We start from the raw sequence: 20,772 nt of genomic DNA on the forward strand, positions 1-20,772 counted from the left end.
TGAGAAACTGTTTACAAAATTTATACTAGCATGAACAACTTTACAAACTGTAATATGATTTTTTAAAAAGTCTTTTGCAACCAAGATGATGGAAGGAACATCTGACTTAAAATTAAAGAGGAATCACAAATGAAATGACTGGTTCTGACACTTTTCAGCCAGTCACACAATACGAGAATTTGGAAGAGCTCTTAGAGGCCAATTTAGTCTAACCTGTATCTGAACAAGGCCAAATTTCCTCAATTATAAAATGGAGATAATAATCAGTCATCCTCACACAAATGCTGAGAGGATCGAATACGATAATGTATGTAAAGCAACAACCCCCCCAACACACACACCTCCATGCAATTTATCTTAATGTCAATTAAAAAAAAGAAAGCTATAAAGGACAGAAATCATAAATGAAAGAAAACTGCTCAAGAAATACTTTTTCTCATATAGCCATTAAAGTGTGTATGAACATATACAATCACTTCAGCTATAACACTTGTTTGAAAATATAAATTTGTTCCAGCACAACTAACATATTAATGAACAAATTGAGTATTAGCAACTTTTGAGTTTACTTCCACAAGATTCCCCCAATAAAAAGTAAAAATGCAGAAAAACTGTACCACTTCACAATTATTCAAAAACAGCAACCCTTCCAAAAATGTCCATTTCTACAGGGAAATTTCAGGTCTTTTCTAAGTTAAAATTCCATATTTATGTACATATTCTGATACAATAGGAACTGTGGACAGAGAACGGCTGGTCCACACCCCCCTTCCCTTTCTGCCATACGTCAACCCCGAGGCCCAGAGTTAGGGTCTTGTCCAAATTGCCTGAGCAGCCCAGGTCCAAAGTTATAAACACAGTAGCTATTTATTGCAGTATCAGAGCATTTCTTAACCATTTAACATGTATAAGCTATTTTTTACTAGGTTCCAATCTTTTATGTACATGTCACTGACAAAGTATCTGTGTTACACCCCTAACCTCATTTTGCCCACAAGTCCTGTGATTTTCATTGCATGATTTTGCAGAGCTAAGTGGTCTGGGGGAACATATATACCATGTCATAGCAAGACTGATTGTATGCATATTCCTCCAAAAACACAACCTGTAATTGGAATGAATTTTCTTTTTGTATCCACCATTTTTCAAGAGAAATTGGTGATGTCTTGTGGTTTTCACAGACATCAAATATGTGATTCATAAACCAAAACCAGGTTTCTGATACAGCATATGATTTTACAAGGACTCAAAGAACATGGCAGCCTACTCTATACTGTCTCCTACAGTCTTGCTATCAAGTTTGTTAAATGTGCCAGAAGTAGAGAATGCACAAATTCTATGTTCAAAGAACATGCTATGTATTTGTATAACCCCAACTATTTATATGGAGTTGCTTTTGTGTTATCTTAATTATAAATAGGAGGAACATAGCTTCTCTTGCTTCACTTAAATTCTTTGCTCATAAGTACTCAAGCTAAAAAAATAAAACTTAGCCAGTAGATGAAAAACTATAAGGCAAAAGCCTCTCAGAGTTGATAGGAGCTGTCAAGAATCTGATCTCCCACATGCATGTGCTTCAAAAACCTAGGGCTATCTCCTTATCAAAATAAGGCCTCAGGGCTGGGGGCTTTATCTTACCCCTCTAATCATGCTAAGCATGAGAAAAGGAAGGGTTCTGTTACCATTTTTTTAGACTGGGAAACTGAGGCAGAGAGAATCACCTGAAGTTTAAATTGTTTGCCTAAGTTCCTAGAGATTCTGGCAGAACCAGTACTATAGCTCTGGCTTCTAGTCCAATGCTCCTTCCACAAGAGTATAACTAACAGCTAGTTAATTTCTAGCCCAGTGCTCTTATGATACACTATATTGTGATGCCAAATGTTTCAGGGAATATTGCCTTGTGATCTAACCACAGCTATCAGGCCAGAGGGGACTTCCAGCCCACATGTCAAGGCCAAATCAGGCCTCCGGGTAGCTTCGTTCACACTCATGGCCACACAGGGGAAAGGCAATTTCTGCTTTTAGCCCAAGTGAAGGAGATGCAGGATCAGAAAATCTACAGATTCCAACCTTTCTCCCTTAAAAGAAGAGGAAGTCCCTGATGAAACAGCAAGGCAGCCTGGCAATAATGGATAGATGGGGGCCTAACTGCAGATTCTCCTTTAGACACCACAGAGCTAGGTGACTTCCAGTAAGTCATTTAATCTCTCTCAGCTTCAGCATCCTCATTTGTAAAATGGACATAATAGCAACCACTACCTCATAGGACTGCTGTGACGATCAAATGAAATATGTTTACCAAACTTTTCAAACTTTGAAATATTACATAAATGTTAGCTAGTTATTATTCAATGATTTGTCTAAAAATAAACAGGGAACAACCAACAAAGCCAGATCTTCTCACACCTGCTCTAAGACATTCTTCCCACCTCATCAGGTAGACTGCCTCAACTGCTGGGCAGGTTCTCGACTATCTGGCTCCTGGGGGTTCTCTAGTCTAGGGGTTGCTGAGAGCCTTGGAGATCGAGGACTCATCCACTCTGTGGTAGCTTCAGAAAACACAGTTTGCTGGCCTATAATGATGCCAATCTATACTCCCATATCAATATCCACTGTCATTTTTTCTAGATTCTAAGAAATGGTAAAGCAGCTTCTGGAGGCACTTGTCAGTCTAATACCCATTTTTAAAAAAAACTACAAAAACATGCTACTTCCAAATCTATTTTGTTTTCTAACTGTCCATGAAATCACATCTACAACCTAACCAAAATGCACCCCTTCTCCTCAAGGTAAAACTAAAGCTCTTTTATCTTGGATCACAGTTTTATGTTCACTAGAACTGACCTAGAAACAGGGCCTGGCCCTATAATTTTTTTCACTGGTGGGCAAGCTCCAGGTGAGGAAATGCCCTCTACAATGGCAGATCAGCATCTTCTCTGCAAGCCAAGAGTCTTGAGAGAGCTGCCAGGGGCACCAAGAGGGTCAGGGACTTGTCTCAGGTTCACACACCCAGCCTGAGTCAGAGTGAGACTTGAAGTCAAACTTTCCTAGCTATAAGGCTAGCTCTCTATTCTCTATGGCATTAAAATTATAATGGACATTTCTATGATGCTTTAAGGTTTACCAAGTGCTTTACATAGATTATCTCATGTGTTCCTTTCAACAATCCTATTAAGAATGTACTACACTATAGGGATTATCTACCTTTTACAAATGAGGAAATGAAGACTCAAAGAGTTTAAGCCAGTACCTATGCTCACAGAACTACTGAGAATCAGAGGCTGGAGTGGAATTCAGGTCTTTCCTGGTTCCAAGTGAAAAACTTAATCTTACTATAGCATACTGTCTCTCAACTACCATGTGCTAAAATGAATCTCTATTCCAATCAAACTGCATACTTCCCTAATGCTGCATTCTGAGTCTATCATACCTGTTGCTGCGAAAGCTGGACTTGGTACAACTGCTGCATGTACTGCTGATAATGCTGCTCTTGCAGCTGACGAATGAGAATCTGCTGCTGCTCATAGTTCCCTGGATACTGCTGGGCCGCGTACTGCTGGAACTGCACAGCAGTCTGGGAGTTTAGTGCTGCCATTATCTGTTGCCTAAAATGTTAAAAATAGACCAGGCTGACTACAAAGGACTATTTACTATGAAAGGCAAGTCATTGTAATATTTTAAATTTTACAAACCCTTTGAAATGACTTATTAACATGTGCCTCTGGCCTAGAAGAAATAAGGCACTGAACCTACAGTTGTAATAAACATTGTTTCTATTTAACTTTAGCTAACTTTTCAAAGAAATATGTCTTGGTGGGATTTCTTTCTTTTTCAACCGAGCCTGCAATTCCATCTTTTAAAGAACTCTTGATGAAGAACTCCCTCTATCAATATAGACTGTACCCTGCTCTGAAACTTGTAGTCTTTGATAGGCTTTGAGAGTTGCCTGGGGACCCAAGAGGTGAAATGACTTGCCCCAGATCACACTGCCAGTCTGTGCCAGAGACAGGGTTTGACCTCAAGCCTTCCTGCCTCCAAGGCCAACTCTCTATCCACTACACCACATGCTGCCTTTTGTGGGTATTTTTACATAAGACAGAAAGCAGCATGAGAGGACAGGATTCATTATTAGATAACTGTGGTTAGGATTATTACGTACAGGTAAAATAAGTGAAAATTTGTGGTTCCACAGAATTTTTAGGCCTATCTTAAAAAGACCTTACTGCACTTCATTTCACGTTAAAACTTTTTATTAAAAAAATGTAAAATTCTCTCTCATCTTGTTCACAAGCACATAGATTTAGAGTTGGAAGAAACCTCACAGGTCATCTAATCCAACTCCTTTCTTTTACAGATGAGGAAATGGAATCCCAGAAAGCTTAAGTGACTTGCCCCAGGTCACAAGAATAGTAAGTTAATAGTAAGGATTCAAACCAAGGACCTCTGATTTCAAAGCACTGGTTCTTTCTACTATTATGCTATTTAGAACTTGCAAAAAAGTTACCTGGAATGGTTTCATAAACTGAGAGCTACGTGGTCAATTCACCAGAAACCCAAAAGTTGCCCAGGCACACCAGGGCAGTCCCAGATGCTATGACACACAGTGTCAGTGCTCCCTACTTCACTAATATAAGGACAGAAATGAATGACGTCCATATATGGGATCTTCCCCAGGTCCTCTGATCTCAAAGTACTCAACAGTTTCCTTCTACCATTGAAAACATCCATCCATGCCTAATTTCTCTCCATTATATTTTCAGGTACCTGAAGACAGGGACTCAGAGTGGCAGGGTAGTTAAGAACACTGGACAGGAAACCCAAGGACTGGGTTTTGAATCCCAGCTCTGTCACTTCTTATTTTTGTGACCTTGGGCAAGGCACACAACCTCTGTATACCTCAGTTACTTCATCTGCAAAATGGCCTCTTTGAGCTCCAATTTTATGATCCCATGACTGTATCTTACTTATCTTTGTATTTCTCCCAGAAATTGGCCAAGTATACTGCACATAGCAGGCATTCACTCAATGCCGAATGAAAGTGTCCAGAAGGGCCAGAGGTAGAGTAGGAGAAATCCCAGTAGCTCTCTATGAAGAGAGCCCCACCGATGCCTAGAGGCAGAAGTCAAGACAGAGATCACTGCACCCCTCAAGGTCGAGCCCTTAGAAAAGAGGCTGTTTCTTAATCATGAAGTTATCACTAGTACAAACTGCTATCAACCTACAATAACAGCACTGCTCCAAAGCTCACAATGAAGAGCAAGGCTCCAGTGACTGCCTTAGTAACCCATGTTTAAGTGCCATCTGGGGAGGAGGCTTACTTCTGCTGCTCCAGTCGCAGCTTCTCCTCCTCTATTCGCCTCCTTTCCTCTGCTTCCCTTTTCAACCTTTCAGACTCTTCTTGAACACGTTTTTCTTCCTCCCTTTGCAAACGTTCTCTTTCTTCCTTTTCCTGACGCCTCTGTTCCTCCTCTTCCTTCCTGTAAGGTAAAAAAAAGACAGAATGAGTGTATTAAAATGAAACCCTCCCCCTTTTTAAAAAGAGAGAGGCCTGGGATTTTAGGTTCTACAACTCTGAAGGTGTGTTCTGCACAGCTAGCTGCCGTATTAGGCAATATGTTTCTGGTGAATTTAACGGAAAAGTGACCATGAGAAGACACCTGTCCTCAGGTACTACTAAAGTCAACATGTCACTGAGATAATACAATCACTCCCCCCATCATCACCACAACATTTATTCAGGGCTTCAAGGTTTGCAAAGCACTTTACAAGTCATCTTAATTGAGTCTCACAGCAGCCCTGTGGGACAGGTGTTAGATTTAACAGAGAAAAATTTATATTTTACCATATGAGATTTGTACAGTGAAGCATTTAACATCAAAATGTAATTATGTATATTTGTAAACCTATTATAGTAGCACCTCATTTGCCCCAAATCATCAAGCAATGAGCTGTTCGGCATAAGTCAGTTTTTCCAAATACATGAAACTTATCTGTACAAGTGCTAAAACTTTTCCTATTTTGATCTGGGGTTAAAATCTAAAATGTACCACAACCTTCTCTGGCATTTTAATATACAGTATACTGAACATAATTTAACCTGATTTTGATGACTGGGCACTGACTTGGGTTCAAAATCTGCCTCATTAACTAGCTGTGTGTCCCAGGGCAAATTATAGAACCTCTCTGAGATTCAGTTTTCTTATTTGTAAAAGGATGATAATTTGCACTTACCCCATGAATGCTGACAAGATCAATTGTAATGAAGTACAAAAACCTTAAAGTGCACAACTGCATTGCAAACCTTAAAGTGCAATAAAAATGAGCTGTTACTTATTATAAATCTCAATCACTGCAGGGCAAAGAGTACTGGATTTGGAGTCAAAGGACCAGGTTTCAAATCCTGATTCTGCCATTTTGTGTGATTTTGAGTAAACAACCTTCCTGGATTCTGGCCCTCTAAGATCCCTTCCATGTCTAAACCTGTAACTCTATAATCTTTGACTTATAAAGGGTGTAGAGCCTGTGCCCCTATCCTAAATGATCTCAGACTTTCACTCTGAATTGTTGTGCTGCCAGGTGCCTTGTCTTGACCCCTGCTTTTGTTGTACTTGCCTCTGAGAGTTCTGTCCCTTTCCAACTGGCTGTAAAACCAGATAATTATACAAAATAAAAGTACCTAGGCTAGGAGGAAAGGGGCTCTACTGCTACACATCTGGATTGGAAAGGTCCTCGGAGGCCCTTTAGCCTATTCTCTCATTTCACAGATGACCAAACGTAAGTCCAGGCAGGCTAACTGATTCTGTCCACGACTGCAGAGGCAGGAAAAGCAGAGCGGTGAGCCCGAATCCTCTGACTTCAGATCTAGCCCTCCTAGCACTCCTTCTGCTCTACCATGCTGTCTCCCTCTGAGTAGACTACCTGTACTTACGACATCAACATGGGTCACTCACTGTCTTCTTTGGCTTAGATATTAGGGTTTACCTGTGTTTTGGATAACTAAAATTATGGAATGGATGGATGGATGTTTGTGTGTGTGTGTGTGTACGTGCACAAGCATATACACATGTAACATAAATGTAAAATTTTAGCAAAAAAAAAAAGTATTACTAAATTGAAAAAAATTAAGCAGATTTTTTGCAATGATTTCTTACTATGTCCCTTTCTTACCACTATCTCTGGCTCTTCAATCTGTCCGTCAGCCTCATTTCTAAACTATTCTAAACCACTCCTCACCCATGGCCTCCACTCTCCCTGCTCTTCTCTGTTCCACCAGTCCAGTTCCACTATTCTAGTCTCATTTCCCTCCTTTGACACTCAACCTTGTGGTGAAACAACACAAACAAACACTATCAGTTACCCTTGAATCACCCACCCTTTGTCTTCTCACCAGTCATATCACAACCCTAGTTTATATAATTTCCCTTCTTCACTCCTATTCATGTGCTGCAAATAGCATGGAAAAAGTCATGCATCTGTGCCCACCAGAGTTACTACACTATATGTCACCTAATTTCAAATCTTGTTACAAAGCAATCTTTCTATTCTTTCCTGATTAACTGAATCACACTCTAAACAGCACCAATTTCAAACCCTGATTCTCAAACCTCTAACACAATCTGCTCTCTCTAACTGTTCCCCTTTCTAAGCTCTCAGCAGAGGATCTTGCCTCCTCCTTAAAAACACAGAGGCCATCAATGCAAGCTCCTTCTTCTACATCACTCCACACACCTACAAATCCCTCACCATCAACTCCATCTTCTCCTCCATTGCTGGAGTCTCTGCTAAATAGACAGGGTTTTGTTTTTTTTCTTACTAAAGTTAGCCTCTCCACTCATGTTCCTGGATCCAGTCTTTTCCAGGAGTTTACCCCCAAGTCATTCCTTTCTTCATCTTCAGTTCAACAAACATTTTAAATATTAAGTATGCCTTCACCCTCTTCTTAGCCACTGGTTCCTTCTCTACCATCTGCAAATGTCTAGGTCTCCCTCCTCCCTAAAAACAAACCCATTCAGTTAACTTAGCCATCTCCCCAAGCTATCATCCTATATAACTTCCCCATTCACAACCAAACTCCCAAAAAAGAGCATGTAAATTAATTTCCTCTATTTTTTCTCACCCTAAACTCTCTTCTTAAACTGCTCTATCTGTCTTCTACCCCTACCCTTACTTGATACCTTGTGCAAGGCCACCAAAGAATTCCTTCCTGCTATATCTAAAGGCCTTTTCTCAGTCTTCATTCTACTTGATCTCTCTGCTGCCTTTGATACTGTTAATCACCCCCACATGCACACCCCCTATCCTTCCTCCTGGATACTCCCCCCTATCCCTGTTTGGTGTCTTTCTCAGTCTTGTTTGCTAGACCATAATCTAGTTCCTATCTACTCATCATGTATCCCTCCACTCACCCACCCACTGCAAAGGTTCTGTCCTGTGCCCTATTTTACTTCTCTCTATCTACCTTTTCCCTTTGTGTTCTCTCAGCACCTATTAAATAACTCCCAAATCTATAGATGAACCCTAATCTTTCTGCATTACCAACTACCTGCTAGAGATTTCCACCCAATGTCCTGAAAGCATATCAAAATCAACCTATCTACAAGAATACTCATATTCTCTCTCTTCAAAGGGAATTCCCTCTCCTTCAAACTTCCCAACTTCCTTTGAGGGGATCCTTCCAATCAGCCAAGTTCCCAACTTTGGGGTCATCCATGACTTCCTTCTCCCTTATCTTCCACATATATTTGACGATTAAAAGTCTTATCAATTCAACTTCTACATGTCTTAAATCTGTCCCATTCTTTCCACTCACACAATCTCTACTTTAGTTCAGACTCATCACTTTTCACTGAAATTATAAGTCTCCTAACTTGTCTCTCTACTACTAGCCTGTTCCACTTCTCCAATCTATTCTCCTGACCAACTGATATTCATAAAACAAAAATCTATGTCACTCTCATACCATTTATTTTATAGCAGAGGAAACTATGGCCCCTTGTATCTAGAACGTACTATTTTTACCTCTTAGTATAACTCAAGGGTTATCTTATATACAAAGTCTTTCCTGATTCCCACATTGTTATTGTGTTTCCTGCTTAAAATTATCTTATTTTTCTATATTTTATTTATACATGTCATTCAGTAGACTATGAACTACTGAGATTAGGGACTTTTTCAATTTTATTTTTGTATCTCTAGCTCTTGAACATGGTAGGCACTTAACACATTTTTGATTAAGTATTAAAGGACTTCAACATTAACCAAACCAGGTCAACATGAATGAACTAGTCCTACTATTCAGCATAACCAATACTATGAAACAGAACTTAAATATTCAACAGTTTTGATGAAGAGTGTAGTAGAGTTGTGTGAAGGTGGTATGCAGATCCAAACAAAAGTCTTCCTGAGATAAAAATTTATAGTGAAATTACTGAAAGACTAAATGTCAGAAAAAGAAATTTGTCACCTCTATAACTACAGTTAAGAAAAACCAGAAATTCCAAAACACCAGTTTATTCTGGGAAAAAGAAGCAATTGCAATACAGTGAGACCTTAAGAAAAAAGTTATCTGATATAAAACCAATGTGCCTTAGAGCAAAATCATCAATCTACAGAATTGGAAAAAAATTCTATGCCCTTAAATTTCACCTTCTTTTTTCTTGTTCTTGCTTCTCTATTTTATGGGATGTGACATATGTTGAAAAAAGATAGCAACATCTATTTAGCAGCTTGACGAACTCTAGCATAGCATCCTCTTTAGACAGATTTCCCAGGGCTGCCCATTCTTTCCTGTAAAAATTAAACAACAATCATCATCCCTCTTTAAAGGTAATTTTATTTAACTTAAAAATATAATCTTAAGATAAACAATTTTCAACTATCAATAAAATGCATCCCATGACATAGTAAAATGAAATACTTTGTTTTGCCATGAGAACCCCAGCCCCCTCCCACAATTAAGATCTTATATCTATTTACTAAAATAACTTACTATATTTACTAAATTTGCTAGATCATCATGCTGCACATACCCTCAGCATAAAAGTATACTTCAAGTATCAAGCCACTTTTAGTCCAGAGAGCTATAAGGCATATCTTAAACATAAAATTTTCACAGGCAAAAAAAAAGTTGCCAGATTTAATTTTTCTCATCTTGTATCAGTAATTTTACTATCCTAGGGCTTAAAAAATGCTAGATAGAATGCATTTCCCATCTGTCATAACCCTATTAAGCAAATCAGGGTTTGAGAGTTGAATGAGATCTTTGACTTCCAAAAATAATAGTGTTAAGTTATTAAAATGAAAATAATTTTTTAAAGTCTGTTCTGTAACTATGTCAGGAAAAAACAAATGAAACCATGCTTTGTCTTATGTTCATAACTAAATGAATGATTCTTCTACAATATCTGACCCAAAACATCACCAACTCAAATATCTGAAGACTCCAGAAAATAGAGGTAAAATTACAAGCTGACTATAATATATTTTCTCAGCCACTGAAAATTGAGTCAAATTCTTCTACTAGTTATTAGACTGTCTTGGAGCCTTCACTGTCATTTTCATTATATTCCTCAAGCAACAAATACACATTACCTTCTGTCATTCCCCAACACATCAAAAAATCCAACCTCAGGATAAGTGTCTGGATTACATGGACCCCAAACAACCTGCTTGTACAGTGCCACAAGTTTGAGTTTTTCTTCATAAGTCGGATGAAATGCTTTGCCATTTTTATCTGCAAAAAAGCACATACACATATACACAGGCAAAATATGATCCTGGATTGTAACTACATAAAGGACAATATACATATACCAATAGAGAGGGGCAAATGGACAAAGACAATGGAAGGGGGTCATGGGAAGTAGTTTCTAAGTAACAGATAGCTGCTTGCTGAAGGTCTAAGATGAATCAATTGTAAATATAAACTTAATTGACTTGTCATTGTTTGACATTAATGATAAATTATTTTTTAAAATAAAATGTGATTTATAATAACAATATCCATTATATTCAGCAATCTGCACTAAAATCTCTTTATAAGAACAATGCCACAAAATCATCTTATTGTAACTAACAAAACAAGGTTTTTCTTTAACTTTAGTAACCTAATACTAATAGATAAAACCTAAAATAGATCTCCACTCACCCCTACTCCCTAATACCATTCTCTACTCTAGAGAACAGTATCATAGCTGTGTGGCAGTATATGTGGCTAAGGCATACATACTAAGAGCAGTCCATTTGTCAATTGAGCAGCAGACCAGCAAAAAAAGAACCTGTAAAGTTGAAAAAAGCTTGATCGAGGCCTTTAAAACAAAATGGGATTCAAAGATTATTTTTAAAACATCACTTCTGAGTTAAATTAATGTGCATGTATGTCAAGAAGATATAGAAGAGGGGCGACCAGGTAGCACAGTGAGTAAGAGCACCGGCCCCAGAGTCAGGATGACCTGGGATCGAATCTGGGCTCAGATACTTAGCACCACACCCAGAAATAACTGGTCGTGTAACCTTGAGCAAGTTATTTAACCCCAATTGCTTTAAAAAAAGGAAGAAGAAGATATAATGGAAATACACCTAAATGAGAAGGAAAAGCAGTAGGGAACACACACGGGTTTGGACAAAAAGGCAGAAACACATGATAACATGGTAGGATTATGTTACATAATATAAGGAAGAAAGGGATGTGTTCCTGACACAGAGGTAGGATACAGCTGTGATATAACATTCTGTATCTTCTGAAGCTCCCTGTCCATTCAAAGAAAAGCATCTGATAAATCTTGACTTGGCTTTTGATGACTCCCTCACTTAAAAGATGTTAGAAGAGATGATATAAATTGTCACATTAGAACTAACTTCCAACCAAAGAAGAAATGGCTGAAGAAGGAAATGAGAAAATCATCTCACCCTAGACCTTGAAAGGATGGAAATAAAAGACATGTCCAAACAATACCCCCTAGACTTCTGGGAAGTCAATTTCAAAAAGTTCTGAGAAAAGACAGGCATGATCCCCTGACTAGAAATTTTAAGATGACAGTTCAAGAGGGAATATACCCAATTAAAAAAAAATTCCAATCCCATAACAGCAAATTATGTTAATAAAAGAAGGAAGTTGGATTTTTTAAATGGTTTCATAAAAAGCTATCTTTTAAAGAGGTTATTAATCTAAGGTTTTTTAAGAGATGTGTAAAAGATAGGAGAGCTATATAACCAAGAAAGCATAAAGACCATAAAAAAGACAAGAACAAAAAAGGGTTTTAAAAATTACTTCAGGATTTATAGCAGCATTTTCTGCAGTAATAAGGAACTGAAAAGAGAGTATGTATCCATCTAATTGGGCAATGGCTAAACAGATTTGTGTCACATGAATGTATCTGAATATTACTGTGCTATAAGAAATGATGATGCAAAGTGAATTTAAGAACCAGGAAAACAATATATATAATAGTTATTACATTGTATATGGAAAGAACAACAAAACAAACAAAACTGAATGATGTGAATTTATAATGATCAAACTTAGTCCCAAATAAGAAAAATGAGAATGTATCTCTATCTCTCTTCTTTGTAGAGCTGTGGATTTGGAATACAGCATACTATCAGACTTTTCCAACATGTCAGTTAGTTTGCTTGAAATATTTCCCTTTTTTTTATTTTTATAAGCAATGGCTCTCTGGAAGTCCCTCCCTTAGGAAATCTTAAATAATTAGTCTTATCTTAAAGATTTATCTTTTTACAAAGGGAGGGATCCAAAATGGAAAATGTAAGTAATGTAAAAACAAAAGATGACAACAAAATTTTAAGAAGAAAATAGGTTTAAACTACATTTCTGAAATAAATTCCTCTGTACACCATAAAAAAAACTACATCAGGATAAAAAGGGAAATGATTACTTAAGAGGCCTGCTGACTGGTGGATGGTAAATGATAATGGTTAACAAAGATAAAGTGGAATGACTCAAATATTATTTTGCTTTCATTTAAGGCATCCCAAAATTAAACTTCATCTTTACCCCTAAACTCACCCCTCTTCCTAACTTCCTTATTCTGTTGAGAACATCACTAGTCTTCTAATCACTCAGGTTAGCACCCTGGCATTCTTCTTGCTCTCCTCCCTCTTCCTAACACATATGTATTCAGTGGTCAATTCTTGTCAATTAAGCCACAGTATCTTCCATTCATTCCTTCCTCTCCACTCAGGGTTAACACTCTGGTTCAGAACCTACTATCTGTTGCCTGAACTGCTGTCCTTATATCTAGTCTCTCTCCTCTCTAATCCATTCTCCACACAGCTGCCAATGTGGTATTCATATAGCAGACATAACTATGTCACTTCCCTTTCCAATAAGCTTTCAGTGGATCCTTTTGAAGGATCAAATAAATACAAATACCTGTTTGGCATTTGAAACTTCACGATGTAGCTCCAGCCTATCTTTCCAAGCGTATTTATTATACAGCTTCATAATTCCCTATGCACAGCTCAACCAAAGTGCTTTCACTATTCCTTCCATACAACATTCTACCTCCATCTCAGTACTTTTGGGCTCTTCTCCCCACCTGAAACGCCTTCCCTCCTCCCTATTTCTTTTAGAATCCTTAGCTTCCTTTAAAGTACAAGCTGAGTCAGTTCCTAAATGAAGTCTTTCCTGTTCCACTTCCAACTAAGTTAACTTGTATTTACTTACGTTGTTAATATATCCTTATATATGTTATTTCCCAGATAGAATGTGAACTTTTTGAGGGAAAGGAATGTTTTCATTTTTTTATTCACAGAACTTTGGATACTGTTTGACATATTTATCTCTTCATTAGTATAGTGAACTATCAGTGATGAAACTCCCTCTAACAAAGCAGATTAGCACCCAGTACTCTGCAATTTAAAGTCTCAAAGTGCTGGCCAGGGACACAGACAGGTTAAATAATTTGGCATGGGCACAAAGTCAGTATATGTCAGAGGCAAAACTTGAATGAACCCAGGTCTTCCTTATTCTTAGACATTATATCCACCATGCTACCTCTGTAGCCCATAGTAGGAGCTTAATAAATGCTGTTATACTGACTGATTTTCTTTCTGTTTAAAGGAGCACTGGAATCAAATACAGGTAAGAAGAATAAGAACAATGAAATGCTTTAAAAGAATTCAAAATACTTGGCCAGAATAACGACAAGACATCCCAGGCTGCTAAAAAGAACTTGCAGGTGTGATAGCTGAATTGCCAACTGTCAATGATCAGAAGAAAAAACATTGTCAGGCAAGCTAAAGAAGACAAGGCATGCTGGAAGACGAGTTGGGACAACTTATTCCACAATCTACAGGCCTGTAAACTTGATTTTGATACCAGGCAATATCCTGAAGCATACTAAATGGCTAGCTTTTAAGTACTTCAAAAGGGAAATCACTATAAATATGAGGCTATGTGGGTCCACTAAGAACAAATTATGCCAGATTAGCCAATAGGCTAATTGAAAGAGTAAAGTGGTCATGTAGTACATTTGGATTTCAACCAAAAGCATTCTTATCTCCATTTTAAAGATGAGAAAACTGAGGCTTTATCACATGACAAAGTCACTCAACAAATTTCTTAAGGACAAAATAAGGAAATGTGGAACAGATAATTAGTACAGGCTGGATGACCAATACACTAAGTATTAAGAGAATGATCTATATTAACCTAGGAGAAATTTTCAATGGTCTGCAGCATAGTTCTATCCTTCAACTCTTTTCTGGTAAACAATTATTTTTTCAAAGGCTTAGATTGAAACATAAGTATAAGTCAGTGATATACTGGGAAGGACAGCTACTGGGTTCCAAAAGACAATGACAAGCTGAAAATGAGTCAAATTTATAGGAATACAAGTTATTCCCCAATTGATAAATTGTCAAAAGATACGAATAGGCAGTTTTCAGATAAAGAAATTAAAGCTATCTTTAGTCATATGAAAAAATGCTCTAAATCACTATTGATTAGAGAAATGCAAATCAAAACAACTCTGAGGTACCAAATCACACCTATCCGATTAGCTAACATGACAAAACAGGACAATGATAAATGTGGGAGAAGGTGTGGGAAAATTGGAACACAAGTGCACACTTGGTGGAGTTGTGAACTGATCCAACCATTCTGGAGAGCCATCCAGAACTATGCCCAAAGGGCTATACCCTTTCACCTAGCTATGCCACTTCTTAGGTCTGTATCCCAAAGAGATCATAAAAATGGGAAAAGGACTCAGACATACAAAAATATTTATAGCAGCTCTTTCTGTGGTGGCCAAGAACTGGAAATTGAGAGGATGCCCATCAATTGGGGAATGGCTGAATAAGTTGTGGCATAAGAATGTAATGGAATACTACTGTGCTGTAAGAAATGACAAGCAAGATGCTTTCATAGAAGCCTGGAAAGACTTACACGAACTGTTCCTGAGTGAAGTGAGGAGAACCAGGAGGACATTGTACACAATAACAGAAACACTACATGATGACCAACTTTGATAAACTTAGCTCTTCTCAGCAATGCAAGGATCTAAGACTATTCCGAAGACATATGACAGAAAATGCTATCCACATCCAGAGAAAGAACCATGGAGTTTGAGTGTAGATCGAAGCATACTATTTTTCTCTTTTTTCTTTCTTTCTCATGGTTTTTCCCTTTGGTTCTGGTTCTTCTTTACAACATGACTAATATGGAAATATATTTAATATGAATGTATATGTATAGTCTATATCAGGTTGTACAGTGTCTTGGGGAGAAGGGAAGAAAATTTAGAACTCGAAATCTTATAGAAGTGAATGCTGAAAACTAAAAATAAATTAGCTTAAAAAACAGAATCACATATGCATAGTCAAGCATCAAATGGAGACTTTATTCCTTAATGACAAGTCAAAATTCTGAAGAATATTGTAATAACATTATATATTAGAGCACAGATTTGTATATATTGTATACACAGACACACACAGACAGACAGACAGACACACACACACACACAATGACAAGCTGGAAAAATGTAGGGAGTAACTAGATTTCAGATAGAAAAACTTAAACAGGAAAGAAAAGTCCGAAATTTTTATATTCCCCTTTTCAAACCGCCTTTCTCCCCAAAATGAATTACCCAAGTACAAGACAAAGTAAACTTGACAAAAGTTGGGGAGAAAGACTTGGGAATTAAAACAGGCTATCAGTCCAATATGGCAAAAGTCAACAGTGCAATATGGCTGCCAAAAAAGGTTAATCTTCATTTTGGCTGCATTAATGGAAGCATAAAGGCTGCAACAATCTCTCTATTCCATGTTTTGCTCAGACCACATCAGAAATAATGTGTTTAGTTCTGGAAGTCACATTTTAACAGGAACACTAACAATGAAAACAGAACCAGAAGGGTGACTGCAATTTTAAAGGACCTCAAAGCATTATCACATGAGTAACCGTTGAAGAAAGTAGAGATTTCACTTGAAGGGTAAAAGATGACAGATACGGTATCATCATTATCTTCAAATATCTGAAGGGTTAACATGGACAAAGGATTAGATATGCTGTGTGGTAAAATTAAGATCAACTGTAGAAATTACATAAAGGCAGACTTTGGCCAATATTAAGGAAAAATATTCTAATGCTTAGAGCTAGTAAAAAATGAAATGTACTGTCTGATGAGGTAGTAAGCTTCCTGTCACTAAAGTTGTTTAGCAGTGGAATTTAACAACTCACATTTTACATAAAAGCCTTTCCCTCATAACCCCATATGGTGCTTACGAAAAGCATTCTTATCTCTATCTTACAGATAAGAAAACTGAGACTCAAAAAAAATTAAGTAACTTGCCCAAGGTCACAAAATTAGTTGGCCAGGATTCAAACCCACATCTCTCCTGACTCCAGTCCCAGAGCTCTTCCCACTATATTCATATCCCCGGTATAGGATGACCACCATTGAAGTCCCTTGTAATTCTAGGAATCCCATGATTATGTGAATTTTAAAATGTAATAAATAAAACTTCAGAGTTTACATAAGTCATACATGTAAAAAGTTGAATCTACTACTATTTTTCAAGTTAACAGTCAAAACTTGACTATTTAATAGCTTATGTCTTGAATCAAGAATTTCCCTACACTTGAGCAGTTCTCACCTGCTGGGTGGCACAATGGATTGAGTGCTAGCCTCAGAGTCAGGAGGATCTGAGTTCAAATCCAATCTCAGATACTTACTAGCTATGTGACCCTAGGCAAGTAACCATGTCTGCCTCAGTTTCATCATCTATAAGACAAGCTGGAGAAGGAAATGGCAAACCATTCCAGTATCTTTGCCAAGAAAAGCCCAAATGGGGTCACAAACTAAACATTAACAACACTCATTTGCAAACATGACAGTTAGAAAGCCTTAAGCTTAACATGTGGGTATAAGAATAAACTGAACTAATGTGGCAGTTTCAGCTTTTTACAGCTTTAACAGGGCATCCTGCTTGCAAAGATAAGATAAAATACTTGATACAGTATAAATATCATGAACTACTATACTAAAAACTCATCCATTCCATCCATTACAGTTACCTTTAACTATTTTTTTTCTATTGTCAATTAAAAATAAAACCAAAATTGGACCAAAGAAATCCTAACCAACCTGTATTCTCTGAAAGGGTCATAGAGGTGATCTCTACCAGATCAATGTGTACTTTAAGCAAATAAATAAGGAATGATAATTATTAGCAAGCTTCAGTGGCACATTCTATTATATTAAATTTTTGTTTTTTTCCCTAAAATGATCAAAGGGGAAAAAAAAGAACTTGTATATTTTTATGTTTATTTCACCCACAAGCAAAATGTACCTAAAAATTTAATTGTGAAAGAAAACATTCATGTAAAACAACTCCAGGACACAATTTTATGCATGAAGAACTACTTTAAAATCTCTATTAACCTCCCCTCAGATTATAATGGTAGTCTTTAATTGGTCATCTTATTCGTACCTAAAAGAAAACTGCAAACCAAAATTTCATTTATTGTATTAGAGCTAGGACTAACTTTCCTACTTTATACTTCCACAGTCAACAGGAAGAATGAAAGTCATACCTTAGAGTCATATGCAGCATGTTACAGTTTGTATAAGTTTTCCCAACCATGATTATCATTTAAGAAGTTCATACAGATGGGCATGGTCTCCACTTATAAAAGCTCACTAAGAGCCTTGCAAAGTCAGAACTAGGCCCCATCTTGGCCTTTCAGCTTCCAGGCTCTTTCATATGATACTATGCTACCTGGAAAGATGGAGAGAAACACTAATAGAAATAGAATTAGAAGGGACCTTGGAACTCATCTAATCTAATCCTCCCATTTTACAAATGAATGAACCGAGGCAGCATAAACATCTGAATTTTCCAAACAATTCTCTAAAGCCTCACATAGAAAAGTGACTGATAGTGTCACCCTCTCACATCCATCTATAATGCACATATGCTTATGTTTCCATAAAGAGGCTCGATAGTACTAAAATATTTAAAAGGTATTTTAAAGATCAATATTTCTAATGATAGATAAAGCCATAGGAGAGTACAACATAAAAGTATTTTACTCAGCACTACAGACCCCTACAATCATCTGTACTAAATTAGACACTACAAAAAAAAAAACAGGAAAATGAGTAACAGGATATGGGCAAGAATGTAGCACAATTTGAAAACACCCGAAGGAGTTCCTGTTCATAATCCTGCAAGGCAACAGCACGAATGCCACCCTAGTACTGGGATACTACCTAAAACTTAAACAAAACCTTAGCTTAATGAGGACAGCATTAGTTTAAGAACATAAAACTACAGAAGCATGTAACAAGGGCAACATTCACAGAAACTTATAGTTTTGGTATTCGATATCAAGGTAATTTCATGGGAAACTAAATGAATCCGCAACTAAAAATGATTAACTTATAAGATCTAGATATCCTTCCTTCTTTTGGGGGAGGCTGACAGTTTCAGTAACATGAGAGGCAGTGAGGGACATTCAAAAAGAGTCATCTGGGTTCAAATTCCACCTCAATTACAGGTTCAGTGACCAAGGACAGTTTTTATCTTATTTGAGCCTCCTTTTCCTTATCTATAAAACGAGAATAGCTACTTACTTGCCTCTTAACACTTAGTACCTGTGTGACTTTAAGCCATAACATCCCTGGACCTCAGTTTCCTCATCTGTAAAACGAAGGGGTTGGACTAGATAACTTTTGATTCCCTTCCAGATCTAGATCTATGTTTGTTCCATAGGATCACTGTGAGAGTCAAATGAAAAACTCCATGTAAATGAAGTGTTTTACAAACCCCAAAGCACTAAATAATTGATCACTATTATTTAGTGCATGAAGTTTGAAAGGTCAAAAACATGTAAAAATTTTATTCAATTGTTTTAAAGAGAAAATTATCAATAAGGCGACTGTAATAGGTCAGATCCCTGAAAAGCCAGTTCAGTTATAAGGTTTTGATGCTATTCTGGGCTCAGGACTAAAGAATGAGAAATTTATTCTTCAGAGTAATTTTCAACTATCAAGTCGCCTAAAACTATCCATGCTTTTTCCAGTTCCCAGAATAATGAGAAAGATAGGACTTTACAAAGCCACCAGGCCACCCTCACACCCCCTGACTAGGCTAGAACCAGAACTATTTGGTCAGATTTCACCAATAAGTGAATTTTGATACTTAAGGTTATCTACCTTATTCATTAACAATAACTTATTGCAAATATCAGTTTTGTAGTGCTTTCAAAGTTTGAAAAGCATTTTACATACATTCCTTTATTTGAGCCTTAAATCAATTCTCTGAGGTAGGTAATATAAAGTATTAACATCTCCATTTTATAGATGATGAAACTGAGATTGAGAGACTGATTTTTGCCCATGGCCACAGAGCTAGAACCACCTATTCCATGCTGCCTTCCTGTGACACACGTCTCTTAATATTCTGCTCTATACTTTTGAAGATATTCAGATGAATCTAGATACTTTTTTTGAACTCTGCAGGAGAAGGGAAAGGACAAGGTTAGGGTGTGCATTAAAAATATACATGGAAAATGCACTAGACAGAGAGGACTTGGCTCGAATCTTTTCACTTAAAGCCTATGAATGTGGGTAAGCATGATCAATTTCCCTATCTCTAAAATGAGAAGGCTGAACTAGGGCTTCTAAGGCCCCTCAAACTCTACATCTATGATTACCAGGAGATAGGGTAATAAATGCATTCGACTACCCAAAGCAAAGCCAGGATAATACTTGCTACTGCTCTTCTGTGTCTGAATGTTATGTGATACCTGCATAAGGGTTGCAAATGATTTAAAAATGAAAACTTATTAGACATGTCAGCCCTTTTGAATGTTGAGTTCCATAATTTCCTCACAGGCACTATGCTTGAAAAAACTTAAAGGTAAAGATTACAGAACTGAAAAGAATTATTTTCATCCCATCTTCATAACAATCTAGAAGTACCTACTATCATTAACCCCAGTATACAGATGAAGAAACTGAAGCTCAGAAAAATTAGGCACTTTTTGTCCATGGCCACGCAACTAGGAAGTGGGGTTCCAACCCAGGTTTTCCTGACTTCAAGTCCACCACTACGTCACACTATTCCTCTTATAGATAAGCTATTTATACAAAAATATTCACGATGGTACAATCTGTAAAAACAAAAAGTCAGAAACTAATTATGTGCCCAACAACTAGTGAATGGCTGAACAACTGTGGAATTAGGAAGGTCCTTTGACTGAATGACCCTATGATTTCAGAAATCTTCACCAGCAATGAAATA

At 37.2% G+C, this 20,772-nt stretch overlaps 2 protein-coding genes across 2 annotated transcripts in view; both read right to left on the reverse strand.

Moving 5' to 3' along the window:
* The window catches only part of SDE2 (SDE2 telomere maintenance homolog), a 318,043-nt gene that overhangs the window by 211,737 nt on the left and 85,534 nt on the right, over positions 1-20,772 (reverse strand). The window lies entirely within an intron of this gene.
* ACBD3 (acyl-CoA binding domain containing 3) overlaps positions 1-20,772 on the reverse strand; it is a 46,792-nt gene that overhangs the window by 8,473 nt on the left and 17,547 nt on the right. Inside the window, exons 2-5 of the mRNA XM_069069101.1 lie at positions 10,591-10,732; positions 9,646-9,786; positions 5,319-5,477; positions 3,431-3,605 (exon numbers count right to left, since the gene is read on the reverse strand). Coding sequence (XP_068925202.1) covers positions 3,431-3,605; positions 5,319-5,477; positions 9,646-9,786; positions 10,591-10,732 — 617 coding nt within the window. The remainder of the gene's footprint in view (positions 1-3,430; positions 3,606-5,318; positions 5,478-9,645; positions 9,787-10,590; positions 10,733-20,772) is intronic.

Source organism: Petaurus breviceps, unplaced genomic scaffold (assembly GCF_028583685.1).
Source record: "Petaurus breviceps papuanus isolate PSGF00001 unplaced genomic scaffold, PetGlider_PUasm1.0 90778, whole genome shotgun sequence".
Taxonomy (NCBI): domain Eukaryota; kingdom Metazoa; phylum Chordata; class Mammalia; order Diprotodontia; family Petauridae; genus Petaurus; species Petaurus breviceps.